This window comes from Procambarus clarkii, chromosome 15 (assembly GCF_040958095.1).
Source record: "Procambarus clarkii isolate CNS0578487 chromosome 15, FALCON_Pclarkii_2.0, whole genome shotgun sequence".
NCBI classification, from domain to species: domain Eukaryota; kingdom Metazoa; phylum Arthropoda; class Malacostraca; order Decapoda; family Cambaridae; genus Procambarus; species Procambarus clarkii.
In genome coordinates this window covers 24,198,814-24,215,197 of record NC_091164.1, presented here as the reverse complement: position 1 = coordinate 24,215,197, position 16,384 = coordinate 24,198,814, and the positions used below count along the sequence as shown (strand labels likewise).

Genomic DNA, 16,384 nt, shown 5'->3' with positions numbered 1-16,384 from the left:
GGCCAGGACAGGTCAACAGTAGTGGTGGTGGTGGTGACCAGGACAGGTCAACAGTTGTGGTGGTGGTGGTGGTGGCCAGGACAGGTCAACAGTAGTGGTGGTGGCCAGGACAGGTCAACAGTAGTGGTGGTGGCCAGGACAGGTCTACAGTAGTGGTGGTGGCCAGGACAGGTCAACAGTAGTGGTGGTGGCCAGGACAGGTCAACAGTAGTGGTGGTGGTGGTGGTGGTGGCCAGGACAAGTCAACAGTAGTGGTGGTGGTGGTGGCCTGGACAGGTCAACAGTAGTGGTGGTGGTGGCCAGGACAGGTCAACAGTAGTCGTGGTGGTGGTGGTGGCCTGGACAGGTCAACAGTAGTGGTGGTGGTGGTGGCCAGGACAGGTCAACAGTAGTGGCGGTGGTGGTGGTGGCCAGGACAGGTCAACAGTAGTGGTGGTGGTGGTGTTGGCCAGGACAGGTCAACAGTAGTGGTGGTGGTGGTGGTGGTGGCCAGGACAGGTCAACAGTAGTGGTGGTGGTGGTGACCAGGACAGGTCAACAGTAGTGGTGGTGGTGGCCAGGACAGGTCAACAGTAGTGGTGGTGGTGGTGGCCAGGACTGGTCAACAGTAGTGGTGGTGGTGGTGGTGGTGGTGGCCAGGACAAGTCAACAGTAGTGGTGGTGGTGGTGGCCTGGACAGGTCAACAGTAGTGGTGGTGGTGGCCAGGACAGGTCAACAGTAGTCGTGGTGGTGGTGGTGGCCTGGACAGGTCAACAGTAGTGGTGGTGGTGGTGGCCAGGACAGGTCAACAGTAGTGGTGGTGGTGGTGGCCAGGACAGGTCAACAGTAGTGGTGGTGGTGGTGGCCAGGACAGGTCAACAGTAGTGGTGGTGTTGGTGGCCAGGACAGGTCAACAGTAGTGGTGGTGGTGGCCAGGACAGGTCAACAGTAGTCGTGGTGGTGGTGGTGGCCTGGACAGGTCAACAGTAGTGGTGGTGGTGGTGGCCAGGACAGGTCAACAGTAGTGGTGGTGGTGGTGGCCAGGACAGGTCAACAGTAGTGGTGGTGGTGGTGGCCAGGACAGGTCAACAGTAGTGGTGGTGTTGGTGGCCAGGACAGGTCAACAGTAGTGGTGGTGGTGGTGGCCTGGACAGGTCAACAGTAGTGGTGGTGGTGGTGGCCAGGACAGGTCAACAGTAGTGGTGGTGGTGGTGGTGGCCAGGACAGGTCAACAGTAGTGGTGGTGGTGGTGGCCAGGACAGGTCAACAGTAGTGGTGGTGGTGGCCTGGACAGGTCAACAGTAGTGGTGGTGGTGGTGGCCAGGACAGGTCAACAGTAGTGGTGTTGGTGGCCTGGACAGGTCAACAGTAGTGGTGGTGTTGGTGGCCTGGACAGGTCAACAGTAGTGGTGGTGGTGGTGGCGAGGACAGGTCAACAGTAGTGGTGGTGGTGGCCAGGACAGGTCAACAGTAGTGGTGGTAGTGGCCTGGACAGGTCAACAGTAGTGGTGGTGGTGGCCTAGACAGGTCAATAGTAGTGGTGGTGGTGGTGGCCTGGACAGATCAACAGTAGTGGTGGTGGTGGTGGTGACCTGGACAGATCAACAGTAGTGGTGTTGGTGGCCAGGACAGGTCAACAGTAGTGGTGTTGGTGGCCTGGACAGGTCAACAGTAGTGGTGGTGGTGGTGGCCAGGACAGGTCAACAGTAGTGGTGGTGGCCAGGACAGGTCAACAGTAGTGGTGGTGGCCAGAAAGAACGCCTCTCTGACTTTCAGTTTGATACAGAACTGGTTATTAACCAATGCTCTCTAGTGTCGTGGTGGTGGAAACTATTCAGTATGTACTGATCTCTCTCTCTCTCTCTCTGGATGCTTCCTAAGCTTTTTGACAAAGTTGAACTCGTCAAACTTTTCAGATAATTGCTTAGTAGAAACGTATATCTTGCCATTGCTAGATATATATATATTTATTTATGGGTATTCAAATTTGCTGTGAAATGGAGAATTGTCCTTTTAAACTTTCTCCCTAAAAATGGGGACAAACAAGGTAGTGTTCTTAGTCAAAGTTTGTTTGCTATCTCTCTTGATCCCTTGTTATAAGAGTTAAGAACCAGCAATAGTGCAGAATACATCCTAACGACCAACCTTGCAAAATGTGCTGTAGTGTCTTTAACTCAAAGAACTCTTCTTATCGAGATCTCAGTCTGGAACTATTTGGCAAAGGGATTCCAGCAAAGTGTCCTGTGAAGCATCTGGAGCATATTGTAGCTGGGGCAATTTTGTTGCAATTTGATCTGATCTGAAGGTGAGAAGAATTGTCTTCATTATTGAATTTGATCATCTTGAAACGAGGTCGATAGTGAAGTTACGCCACAGTCAATGTCTAAGCTGTTATAGCTGTAAACTATAGCACGTATGTAATGCTGACCTTGGTAAGCTGAATTGTGAATGGAGGAAAATTTTAAGATATATCTTGCGTATCCATTCTCGCAGTCATAGCAAGAGGTTGAACTCCTACCTGGTCTGACGTCCACATTAAGAAAATAATTCACAAATGAAATCATTTTGTCAAGACGGATTCAACCACTCGGTAAACTCAATGAACCTTTTTTATCAGGCAACACGTGTCACTAACCACTCCTACTCGTCCAGAAATATAAACTTAATTGATAGGAAATAGAACTTAAGAATGAGTGATATTGTGATGATATCGACTCCATCTGTTGAGCGCACTCGACCCCACTAACTGTTCCCGGTGGAAGGCTGTGATGGTATTGACACCTGTGCAGTTTCTTTCTTACTAACCATATTTTTAATCCCTAGAAGTGATGCTGGTGGTGTCTTGATCAAAAGGAATCAGTTCAACAAGATCAGTCCTGAACTCAAGAGGAGTTGCCGGAGACCCTAGCCAATGTTGCTGGAGACCCCTGCCAGTGTGTTGCTGGAGACCCCAGCCAGTGTGTTGCTGGAGACCCCAGCCAGTGTGTTGCTGGAGACCCCAGCCAGTGTGTTGCTGGAGACCCTAGCCAGTATGTTGCTGGAGACCCCAGCCAGTGTGTTGCTGGAGACCCCTGCCAGTGTGTTGCTGGCGACCCCTGCCAGTGTGTTGCTGGAGACCCCTGCCAGTGTGTTGCTGGAGACCTCTGCCAGTGTGTTGCTGGCGACCCCTGCCAGTGTGTTGCTGGAGACCCCTGCCAGTGTGTTGCTGGAGACCCCTGCCAGTGTGTTGCTGGAGACCCCTGCCAGTGTGTTGCTGGAGACCCCTGCCAGTGTGTTGCTGGCGACCCCTGCCAGTGTGTTGCTGGAGACCCCTGCCAGTGTGTTGCTGGAGACCTCTGCCAGTGTGTTGCTGGCGACCCCTGCCAGTGTGTTGCTGGAGACCCCTGCCAGTGTGTTGCTGGAGACCCCTGCCAGTGTGTTGCTGGAGACCCCTGCCAGTGTGTTGCTGGAGACCCCTGCCAGTGTGTTGCTGGAGACCTCTGCCAGTGTGTTGCTGGCGACCCCTGCCAGTGTGTTGCTGGAGACCCCAGCCAGTGTGTTGCTGGAGACCTCTGCCAGTGTGTTGCTGGCGACCCCTGCCAGTGTGTTGCTGGTGACCCCTGCCAGTGTGTTGCTGGAGACCTCTGCCAGTGTGTTGCTGGAGACCCCTGCCAGTGTGTTGCTGGAGACCCCAGCCAGTGTGTTGCTGGAGACCTCTGCCAGTGTGTTGCTGGCGACCCCTGCCAGTGTGTTGCTGGTGACCCCTGCCAGTGTGTTGCTGGAGACCCCAGCCAGTGTGTTGCTGGAGACCCCTGCCAGTGTTGCTGGAGACCCCTGCCAGTGTGTTGCCGGAGACCCCAGCCAGTGTGTTGCTGGAGACCCCTGCCAGTGTGTTGCTGGAGACCTCTGCCAGTGTGTTGCTGGCGACCCCAGCCAGTGTGTTGCTGGAGACCCCTGCCAGTGTGTTGCTGGAGACCCCTGCCAGTGTGTTGCTGGAGACCCCTGCCAGTGTGTTGCTGGAGACCCCTGCCAGTGTGTTGCTGGAGACCCCCTACCAGTGTGTTGCTGGAGACCCCTGCCAGTGTGTTGCTGGAGACCTCTGCCAGTGTGTTGCTGGAGACCCCTGCCAGTGTGTTGCTGGCGACCCCTGCCAGTGTGTTGCTGGAGACCCCTGCCAGTGTGTTGCTGGAGACCCCTGCCAGTGTGTTGCTGGAGACCCCCTACCAGTGTGTTGCTGGAGACCCCTGCCAGTGTGTTGCTGGAGACCTCTGCCAGTGTGTTGCTGGAGACCCCTGCCAGTGTGTTGCTGGCGACCCCTGCCAGTGTGTTGCTGGAGACCCCTGCCAGTGTGTTGCCGGAGACCCCAGCCAGTGTTGCTGGAGACCCCTGCCAGTGTGTTGCTGGAGACCCCTGCCAGTGTGTTGCTGGAGACCCCTGCCAGTGTGTTGCTGGAGACCCCTGCCAGTGTGTTGCTGGAGACCCCTGCCAGTGTGTTGCCGGAGACCCCAGCCAGTGTTGCTGGAGACCCCTGCCAGTGTGTTGCTGGAGACCCCCTGCCAGTGTTGCTGGAGACCCCTGCCAGTGTGTTGCCGGAGGATACAAGTAGTGTTGTGGCACCGTAACAATACAGTGGAGGACTGGTCCGTGATGTACTGTGAAAGGTGAACTCGTCGGCGTGAGGACCACAGAAGACAGACTCAGGGAGGCAAGCAAGAGTGGTGGACGAGAGAAGAGAGAAGTGGACTCGCCGGGAGGGAAGACTACAGAAGGTTCATAGTGTCGTGTGTGCAAGTGACTCCTGGTGTGTTATGTGTAGTACACATGTGTATATATTGTTAATAAGTACACTTGGTGATGGTTCGCTTTAGTGTTGTTTGCCATCTTTCCCTTTAGAGCGATTATTACTGCCAGTTGTTAATAACTTATCAATGACTCGGCTGTAACAGATATGTATATTGAGCAGCGCATGTGCGTTGCCCAGTCCTCTCCTCCATCCCTCACTCCACTGTCCCCCCGTCCTCCCACCCATTCCCCAGTCCCCCGTTCTCTCGTCTTTACCACCATTTTCCCCCTCCACATCTCCTTGTAATCCCCACCATCTCCCTCTCCCGTCACCTCGTCCTCCCCACCATTTCCCCTCCATCATGCGATGCATTCCCAAATGATCTGTTGTTCCAATCAGAAATTTGGGAACACCAAATGATCTGATGTTCCCAGCACTCAAATATAAGAAAAACTTTAAAAAAAATTAAAGATAAACTATACTCACGAAATGAATGGCATGATAAATAACCCAGCTCAATTCCAACGCAATGTCCCACAAAATAATGAAATAAAAATGAAAATAAATTGATATCTATGAAAATTCTATTCATCAATGCAATCAGAAACACTGAAAAGGAATTTTAACATATTAAGTATAGCGTGTGTTGCTATTGCGTGCAACAGATGGCACTGTTTAAATAAAAACAAACGTGTTTTTACCTGTCAAAGGTGTGGCATCTATATAGTAGGTATATAAAAGCACGCGCTTATTCAAATAGAAAGTTGTGTCAAAATTTCAAAGCAATCGGTGAAGAACTTTCGGAGATTACAGTGTGTGTTGCTCATACGTCCAACAGATGGCGCTGTTTAAAAAAGACATGTTTTTTCCTCTTACTGGTGAGGCATGTATAAAGTTGGTTTATAGAAAACACGCGCCTATTCGAATGCAACAAATTTCAAAGCAATAGGTACAGAGGTTTCAAAGATTTCCCTCACACGAAAAACACAGTATAAAAAAAAAAAAATCCGTCACAGACGTAAAATATATATAGTATGTATATAAAAACCTGCTCGGATGCGAATGGAACATTGTGTGAAAATTTCAAAGCAATCGGTGAAGAACTTTCGGAGCAAATTTTGAACAAATGAACATTTCCCTTTTTATTTATATAGATGACGGGGTAGCGAGTCTACTGGACAGAACAAAACAACTTGCCAACATACAAATCTGGAACATCGACAGCTGGATATTTGTAATTATTAAAGAACAAGTGTCACAGAGAGGCGGATTATTGGCAGGCATTTAGAATTCAATTAAAGTTAAACGATTTTATGAGGTGTGTGTTAGGAGAGGTTTTGGGCAAGGATAGTCCCAGACTCTGGTGGTGTAGAATGCTCACATTACGGAAATAAATACCATAGTCAGGGGCCTGACAGCTGAGTGGAGAGCGCTCGGGATTCGTAGTCCTTAGGTTCCGGGTTCGACCCCTGCTAAAGGCGAAACATATGGGCGGAGTTTCTTTCACCCTGATGCTTCTGTTCGCCTAGCAGTAAATAGGTGCCTGGTAGTTAGACAGCTGCTACGGGTTGCTTCCTGGGGTGTGTAACAAAAAGGATACCTAGAGGTCCGGGCCGCGGGGACGCTAAACCCCGAAATCACCTCAAGATAACCATGGTATATATTTGGTATGATTAGTTTATATTTGTTCTACTTTTAATTGTCTCATCATCTTACTCTTGTATATAAGTAAAAATGTAAATGTTCGTTTGTTCAAACCCGCTAATCTCCGAAAGTTCTTCATCGATTGCTTTGAAATTTTGCCACAACGTTCCGTTTGCATCCGAGCGCGTTTTTATATACATACTATATAGATGTCACGTCTGTGATGGGAAAAAAACATACTTTTTTAAAACTGTGTTTTTTCATGTGTTTTTCATGTGAGGGAAATCTTCGAAACCTCTTTACCGATTGCTTTGAAATTTAGACACAACATTCCACTCGAATATGCGGGTGTTTTTATATACCTACTATATAGATGTCACACCTGTGACAGCCAAAAACATGTTTATTTTGAAAAACAGTGCTCTCTGATGCACGTAATAGCAACACACTGTATTCTAAATATGTTACGATTCCATTTCGTTGTTTCCGATTGCATTGACAAATGGAATTTTCATAGATTTCGAATTTATTTTCATTTTGATTTAATTATTTTTCGTGACACTGCATTGGAATTGAGCTGTATTGTTTACCATACCGTTCATTTCGTGAGTGTAGTTTATTTTTTTCATTGTTTTTCATTTCTTTTTTTTAATTCTACTAATTAATTCAATATTCTAATTCTTAATTATTTTGTTCTACTTTTTTTCAGTGATGGGAACATCAGATCATTTGAGAACGCATCGGACGAGGGAGAGGGGAATGGTGGGGAGGACTAGGGGATGGGAGTGGGGAATGGTGGGAGGACGAGGGGACGGGGGGTGGGGTAATGGTGGGGAGGAAGAGGGGACGGGGGAATGGAGAATGATGAGGAGGACAAGGGGACAGTGGAGTTGGGTATGGTGTGGAGGATGAGGGGACGGGGGAGGGGGAAATGGTGGGGAGGACAAGGGGGGTGGGGAAGGTTGCTGTGGCTGGGTATAGCAGTTTTGATATAAAAGTTGTCTTTGCAAATTATCATATCCCCAATGGTTAGCTAAATGTCACTCACTTTATGCCTAAAATGTAATTTCTGATTTAGATTGCTATACACCTGTTTAGTCCAGTCAGTGTTGTAATGAACTGTATAAGTCGTTACCAATTAAGTTTCTAACTGTATTATTGACAATGTGTACTTGTTGTGTTGTAACTGTGACTCTCTTATGTAATCAATGTACTGTATTTTTTATTCAAACTTTCCCAGTTATAAATATAATACAATATATGAATCAATTATACAATTTGATTTTATTGATTGGTTAATATACTTCACTAAAGTTTATAGAGCTGACAGGTTTGACAGAGTTTACATATAGATGGATGGATAGGAGGATAGATTGATGGATTGACAGACTGATAGATAAATGGAGGGATAGATATATAGATGAGTGGATATATGGGGGAGATTGAAAGAGAGATAGATGGATGGATATACGGATAAATATAGATAGATAACAAGCTGCATATATGGATGGATAGAAGGATGAATAAATGAATAGATAAATGGGGTAAATAGGTGCATTGTTGGATAGATGGACAGACATATGGAGAGATGGATAAACATTAGGATATGTGGATGGATAGATAGTTGGATAGAGAGATGGAGAAATAGATGGAAAGCTAGGATGGATTAATGTATGCATAAATAAATAGATGAAGGGATAGATAGATGGACAGATTAGAGACAAACCTGAACAATTCCAGGCACCCCCCCCCCTCAACCCTAGTATACATAAATACATACACATACACAAAACATATACATATATCAATAGTCATTATAAATCACACGTTGATCAAGAAGTTACCAACAAGGCTCAACTCGAGACAGTTTAGTTGTGCGGTTGGGCAGAGACTCAGTTACTGATCCCACACAGCCGCTCCCTGGCCGGCAGCAACACAGACACCAGCTTGCATTACCTGGGAAAAACAAACACCCGGCTAAGATTTCTGGAAGAACATCACTGTGAACACCACTAATGGAGCAGTCCGTCCTCCTAAGGTTTGCCAATGTCAAGAAAACTGTCAATTTAAAGTGGTCTCTCCTAATCTACTAGAGGAGCCAAAACAGAAAACGGGATAGTACGTCATTTTCGCGAGCTGCTTCTATTTTCTAGTACGGCAATGTTTGGCGTTATGTAACGCATACGAGTGAAAAGCGACGTTCTTTGAATAAGGACAGATTGGTTAGAGTTTTCTCTGAATTCCCTTATTTTTTCGTTTTCGATTATATAAAGATGCAAAGCCTGTGAAGAGTTCTGTTCATGGTTTACATTAAAACAAGTGTGCATCAGCAGGTAGTGTAAACTGTCAGAGGTACTCGTAGACTAAGCCTAGCAGTGGTAACATCTAGACGTCTGCTGACCTTACGGGATGACGCATAGACGTGCTGGTCTTCCTGGACAACACAAGGTGAGACACCCACAGACGTGCGGGCCTTCCTGGACAACACAAGGTGAGACACCCACAGACGTGCGGGCCTTCCTGCACAACACAAGGTGAGACACCCACAGACGTGCGGGCCTTCCTGCACAACACAAGGTGAGACACCCACAGACGTGCGGGCCTTCCTGCACAACACAAGGTGAGACACCCACAGACGTGCGGGCCTTCCTGCACAACACAAGGTGAGACATGGGGGTAAATGATGTGAATTTCACTTTACCTCAAGTCGGGAAGATTTTGCTGCCGTTCCTGGATTATTGCTGTCTTGAGGCTCCTCAATGGCACTGGGAGAGGGTAATCAATTCCTTCTTCACGAGCCAATGTTTTGGCTAATTCACAGGAGACAAACTCTGACTGTATCATTTATTACTTCATTATATGTGTCTAGCTTCAGACACAAGCACGTCACAGTTATACCTTCGGGAGGTGAGGGCAGTCAACAATGACAAGGAGCCTCATGCAATTAACGTGTCGAGTTTGGATTCATGTACTCGTTCGAGTGCAAGGATGATGACAACCAATTCCGTTTCAACAGCGCAGGGCATAGTTTGCACAGATGACAACTGTCAACAGAGATGACATTCTGTTAACATAGATGATATTCTGTCAACAGAGAAGACATTCTGTCAACAGAAAGAACAACTGTCAACAGACATGGCATTCTGTCAACATAAGTTGACAGAAGCTGTCCCTGGTGAGTCTCTTATGACGTCTTGGTCCTTGATGAACCGTACGTGCCTCAGAGCCAGAGTGCACTCATGTACCTGTGCTGGCGAAGTGTTCGCTCTCACACACAGCCGAAGACTGAGCCACAGTCACTCCCAGTTGGACGAATTCCCCTTTTAACCCAAAAATTATTGTATTTAGTGAATGTGAGTCGTAGTTTACAGGCTGGCAGATAGTGACTGAGACTGGCAGATGGTGGGTGAGGCTGGCAGATGGTGGGTGAGGCTGGCAGATGGTGGGTGAGGCTGGCAGATGGTGGGTGAGGCTGGCAGATGGTGGGTGAGGCTGGCAGATGGTGGGTGAGGCTGGCAGATGGTGGGTGAGGCTGGCAGATGGTGGGTGAGGCTGGCAGATGGTGGGTGAGGCTGGCAGATGGTGGGTGAGGCTGGCAGATGGTGGGTGAGGCTGGCAGATGGTGGGTGAGGCTGGCAGATGGTGGGTGAGGCTGGCAGATGGTGGGTGAGGCTGGCAGATGGTGGGTGAGGCTGGCAGATGGTGGGTGAGGCTGGCAGATAGTGACTGAGACTTGCAGATGGTGGGTGAGGCTGGCAGATGGTGGGTGAGGCTAGCAGATGGTGGGTGAGGCTGGCAGATGGTGGGTGAGGCTAGCAGATGGTGGGTGAGGCTGGCAGATGGTGGGTGAGGCTGGCAGATGGTGGGTGAGGCTGGCAGATGGTGGGTGAGGCTGGCAGATGGTGGGTGAGGCTGGCAGATGGTGGGTGAGGCTGGCAGATGGTGGGTGAGGCTGGCAGATGGTGGGTGAGGCTGGCAGATGGTGGGTGAGACTGGCAGATGGTGGGTGAGGCTGGCAGATGGTGGGTGAGGCTGGCAGATGGTGGGTGAGGCTGGCAGATGGTGGGTGAGGCTGGCAGATGGTGGGTGAGGCTGGCAGATGGTGGGTGAGACTGGCAGATGGTGGGTGAGGCTGGCAGATGGTGGGTGAGGCTGGCAGATGGTGGGTGAGGCTGGCAGATGGTGGATGAGGCTGGCAGATGGTGGGTGAGGCTGGCAGATGGTGGGTGAGGCTGGCAGATGGTGGGTGAGGCTGGCACATGCTGGGTGAGGTTGGCAGATGGTGGGTGAGGCTGGCAGATGGTGGGTGAGGCTGGCAGATGGTGGGTGAGGCTGACAGATGGTGGGTGAGGCTGGCAGATGGTGGGTGAGGTTGGCAGATGGTGGGTGAGACTGGCAGATGGTGGGTGAAGCTGGCAGATGGTGGGTGAGGCTGGCAGATGGTGGGTGAGACTGGCAGATGGTGGGTGAGGCTGGCAGATGGTGGGTGAGGCTGGCAGATGGTGGGTGAGGCTGGCAGATGGTGGGTGAGGCTGGCAGATGGTGGGTGAGGCTGGCAGATGGTGGGTGAGGCTGGCTGATGGTGGGTGAGGCTGGCCGATGGTGGGTGAGGCTGGCAGATGGTGGGTGAGGCTGGCAGATGGTGGGTGAGGCTGGCAGATGGTGGGTGAGGCTGGCAGATGGTGGGTGAGGTTAGCAGATGGTGGGTGAGGCTGGCAGATGGTGGGTGAGGCTGGCAGATGGTGGGTGAGGCTGGCAGATGGTGGGTGAGGCTGGCAGATGGTGGGTGAGGCTGGCAGATGGTGGGTGAGGCTGGCAGATGGTGGGTGAGGCTGGCAGATGGTGGGTGAGGCTGGCAGATGGTGGGTGAGGCTGGCAGATGGTGGGTGAGGCTGGCAGATGGTGGATGAGGCTGGCAGATGGTGGGTGAGGCTGGCAGATGGTGGGTGAGGCTGGCAGATGGTGGGTGAGGTTAGCAGATGGTGGGTGAGGCTGGCAGATGGTGGGTGAGGCTGGCAGATGGTGGGTGAGGCTGGCAGATGGTGGGTGAGGCTGGCAGATGGTAGGTGAGGCTGGCAGATGGTGGGTGAGGCTGGCAGATGGTGGGTGAGGCTGGCAGATGGTGGGTGAGGCTGGCAGATGGTGGGTGAGGCGCGCAGGACACAAGAGTCCTCCCCAAGAGAGGAATAATTTCCTTATTATGACCACCCAATAGTTCAGTTGATAGAGCTTCGACCTCACATGCTTGGGGACCAGGGTTCGAGTCTCCTAGAGCCCAGGTGAATGCATAATGGTGCTGCACCATCTTGCTCAGAATCACGGCGACATCACATGCTATTTCAATTCTGATACGAGAACCGGTTCGGTTCCCGCTGACTTTACAGGGCCATCGCCGCCGAAGCGACTGTAACAGCCGCGAAATACGACCGATATTTTGACGCAGAACTGCACCCGTTTGTCAGTAAGGTGAGCTGGGGACGTGGTACAATATGTAGAGTTGGTACAATATGTAGAGTTGGTACAATATGTAGAGTTGGTACAATATGTAGAGTTGGTACAATATGTAGAGTTGGTACAATATATAGTGTTGGCACAATATGTAGAGTTGTTACAATATGTAGAGTTGGTACAGTATGTAGAGTTGGTACAATATGTAGAGTTGGTACAATATGTAGAGTTGGTACAATATGTAGAGTTGGTACAGTATGTAGAGTTGGTACAATATGTAGAGTTGGCACAATATGTAGAGTTTTTGAATCATATTACCACCACACAACTACTGAGGACACTGGAGGGCTGGGTGAGGGGAGACTGGTGGAACACTGGAGGCTGGGTGAGGGGAGACTGGTGGAACACTGGTGGCTGGGTGAGGGGAGACTGGTGGAACACTCGTGGCTGGGTGAGGGGAGACTGGTGGAACACTGGAGGCTGGGTGAGGGGAGACTGGTAGAACACTCGTGGCTGGGTGAGGGGAGACTGGTGGAACACTGGTGGCTGGGTGAGGGGAGACTGGTGGAACACTGGAGGCTGGGTGAGGGGAGACTAATGGAACACTGGAGGCTGGGTGAGGGGAGACAGGTGGAACACTGGAGGCTGGGTGAGGGGAAACTGGTGGAACACTGGAGGCTGGGTGAGGGGAGACTGGTGGAACACTGGAGGCTGGGTGAGGGGAGACTGGTGGAACACTGGAGGCTGGGTGAGGGGAGTCTGGTGGAACACTGGAGGCTGGGTGAGGGGAGACTGGTGGAACACTGGAGGCTGGGTGAGGGGAGACTGGTGGAACACTGGAGGCTGGGTGAGGGGAGACTGGTGGAACACTGGAGGCTGGGTGACGGGAGACTGGTGGAACACTGGAGGCTGGGTGAGGGGAGACTGGTGGAACACTGGAGGGCTGGGTGAGGGGAGACTGGTGGAACACTGGAGGCTGGGTGACGGGAGACTGGTGGAACACTGGAGGCTGGGTGAGGGGAGACTGGTGGAACACTGGAGGCTGGGTGACGGGAGACTGGTGGAACACTGGTGGCTGGGTGAGGGGAGACTGGTGGAACACTGGAGGCTGGGTGAGGGGAGACTGGTGGAACACTGGAGGCTGGGTGAGGGGAGATTGGTGGAACACTGGAGGCTGGGTGAGGGGAGACTGGTGGAACACTAGAGGCTGGGTGAGGGGAGACTGGACGAACATTGGAGGCTGGGTGAGGGGAGACTGGTGGAACACTGGAGGCTGGGTGACGGGAGACTGGTGGAACACTGGTGGCTGGGTGAGGGGAGACTGGTGGAACACTGGAGGCTGGGTGAGGGGAGACTGGTGGAACACTGGTGGCTGGGTGAGGGGAGACTGGTGGAACACTGGAGGCTGGGTGAGGGGAGACTGGTGGAACACTGGAGGCTGGGTGAGGGGAGACTGGTGGAACACTGGAGGCTGGGTGAGGGGAGACTGGAGGAACACTGGAGGCTGGGTGAGGGGAGACTGGTGGAACACTGGAGGCTGGGTGAGGGGAGACTGGTGGAACACTGGAGGCTGGGTGAGGGGAGACTGGTGGAACACTGGAGGCTGGGTGACGGGAGACTGGTGGAACACTCGTGGCTGGGTGAGGGGAGACTGGTGGAACACTGGAGGCTGGGTGAGGGGGAGACTGGTTTAACACTGGAGGCTGGGTGACGGGAGACTGGTGGAACACTCGTGGCTGGGTGAGGGGAGACTGGTGGAACACTGGAGGCTGGGTGAGGGGAGACTGGTGGAACACTGGAGGCTGGGTGAAGGGAGACTGGTGGAACACTGGAGGCTGGGTGAGGGGAGACTGGTGGAACACTGGAGGCTGGGTGAGGGGAGACTGGTGGAACACTGGAGGCTGGGTGAGGGGAGACTGGTGGAACACTGGAGGCTGGGTGAGGGGAGACTGGTGGAACACTGGAGGCTGGGTGAGGGGAGACTGGAGGAACACTGGAGGCTGGGTGAGGGGAGACTGGTGGAACACTGGAGGCTGGGTGAAGGGAGACTGGTGGAACACTGGAGGCTGGGTGAGGGGAGACTGGTGGAACACTGGAGGCTGGGTGAGGGGAGACTGGTGGAACACTGGAGGCTGGGTGACGGGAGACTGGTGGAACACTCGTGGCTGGGTGAGGGGAGACTGGTGGAACACTGGAGGCTGGGTGAGGGGAGACTGGTTTAACACTGGAGGCTGGGTGACGGGAGACTAGTGGAACACTCGTGGCTGGGTGAGGGGAGACTGGTGGAACACTGGAGGCTGGGTGAGGGGAGACTGGTGGAACACTGGAGGCTGGGTGAGGGGAGACTGGTGGAACACTGGAGGCTGGGGGAGGGGAGACTGGAGGAACACTGGAGGCTGGACCAGTACATCAGCTCCAGGAAGCGACTCAAGACATTGGGTGGAGTCGACCAAAGTTGTCCCAAGTTACTGGCTCAGTTCCAGCCTCCCTGAGAGTTGAGACGTACACAGGGAGGCTAAACCACGCTAAATAAGGGGATAAAGTGGCAGAAGTGATGGAGGAGGATTAAGAGTATGCTTAAAGTTACGTAGAAGGAGAGAGGAGATGGAAGTACTGGGAAGGAGAAGGAGGAGGGAAGGTAACATATAGGCATGTTAGAGAGCCGTCAACTTTTACTGATAAATCAGCTTCTAGTCCTGACAGGGAAAAATGTTCCTCGAATTCAACTGAAGTTTGAGTGACGGAGGCCGGAGACCTGGCCGAGATATCCGCTGTTTTTCCGAATATTTTTTAGTGTCCCGCGTCGATGTCACGTTATCTTGAGGTTATCTTGAGATGATTTCGGGGCTTTTAGTGTCCCCGCGGCCCGGTCCTCGACCAGGCCTCCACCCCCAGGAAGCAGCCCGTGACAGCTGACTAACACCCAGGTACCTATTTTACTGCTAGGGAACAGGGGTATAGGGTGAAAGAAACTCTGCCCATTGTTTCTCGCCGGCGCCTGGGATCGAACCCAGGACCACAGGATCACAAGTCCCGCGTGCTGTCTGCTCGGCCGACCGGCTCCCTTAACACAGATGATGAGCCGTACAGATGATGTACGTGTGTACATCTGCGGTCAGTGTTTCTCGGGGATGTGTACAAAGTGTCAGTGATGTGTACACTGTGTCAGCAAAGTGTACAATGTATCATCAATGAGTACAATGTGTCAGCAACGTGTACAATGTATCATCAATGAGTACAATGTGTCAGCAACGTGTACAATGTATCATCAATGAGTACAATGTGTCAGCAACGTGTACAATGTATCATCAATGAGTACAATGTGTCAGCAACGTGTACAATGTCTCAGCCATCGATACAATGTGATAGCTGTGCTCCACAGTTTTCACAGTTAAATGATCAAAGTGCTACAAACTATAATTATATTTTTATTTGAATGTTAGTGAAGAATGTTTAATTCTTCACTTCACTTCAGTTCTTCACAAAGATTAAATTTTTTATTTCTTATGTGAAAAAGTCCTCGCCTAAAATTATATAATTAATCTTTTATACTTAATCTATAATTAATCTTATTTAGTGTAATATGGCTTCTGACTTTTCAAGAGATTGACGGTTCAAAAGACTGACTTAAGGAGACTGACTGTTCAAAAGACTGACAGCTCAAAAGACTGACTGTTAAGGAGACTGACTGTTCAAAAGACTGACAGCTCAAAAGACTGACTGTTAAGGAGACTGACTGTTCAAAAGACTGACAGCTCAAAAGACAGACTGTTCAAAAGCCCGACAGCTCAAAAGACTAACTGTTCAAAGGATTGACTGGTTCAAAAGACTAATTGTTCAAGAGACTGATAAAAGACTGACTGTTCTCGGTGACAATTTTAGGCACAGACACTTCATCACATCACCTCTCATGCTGGGGCCTCTTGAGTCCTTTGGTCCCCAAGCCAATATGCATCACAAAACTTCTCACCCCTGATGGATTCGAACCCAGGCAGGCAGGGTGTTCGTGCACCTTGGCGTGTCCTGTACTTTACCCATATTGAAGTATTATTAGTTTCTTAATATTACCCAATATTAGCTTGGTAACCATTCTTGCTTCACAGCACAGCTGTTACTCACCTGACCCCAGCATGAGAGGGGTTACTCACCTGACCCCAGCATGAGAGGGGTTACTCACCTGACCCCAGCATGAGAGGGGGTTACTCACCTGACCCCAACATGAGAGGGGTTACTCATGTGACCCCAACATGAGAGGGGTTACTCACCTGACCCCAGCATGAGAGGGGTTACTCATGTGACCCCAACATGAGAGGGGTTACTCACCTGACCCCAGCATGAGGGGGTTACTCACCTGACCCCAGCATGAGAGGGGTTACTCACCTGACCCCAGCATGAGAGGGGGTTACTCACCTGACCCCAGCATGAGAGGGGTTACTCACCTGACCCCAGCATGAGAGGGGTTACTCACCTGACCCCAGCATGAGAGGGGGTTACTCACCTGACCCCAGCATGAGAGGGGTTACTCACCTGACCCCAGCATGAGAGGGGTT

At 51.2% G+C, this 16,384-nt stretch overlaps 1 protein-coding gene across 1 annotated transcript in view; it reads right to left on the bottom strand.

Moving 5' to 3' along the window:
- The window catches only part of LOC123759206 (putative uncharacterized protein ENSP00000383309), a 48,364-nt gene extending 39,134 nt beyond the window's left edge, over window positions 1-9,230 (bottom strand). The window contains exon 1 of the mRNA XM_069325099.1: window positions 9,088-9,230. Coding sequence (XP_069181200.1) covers window positions 9,088-9,230 — 143 coding nt within the window. The remainder of the gene's footprint in view (window positions 1-9,087) is intronic.
- Window positions 9,231-16,384: the final 7,154 nt, after the last annotated feature.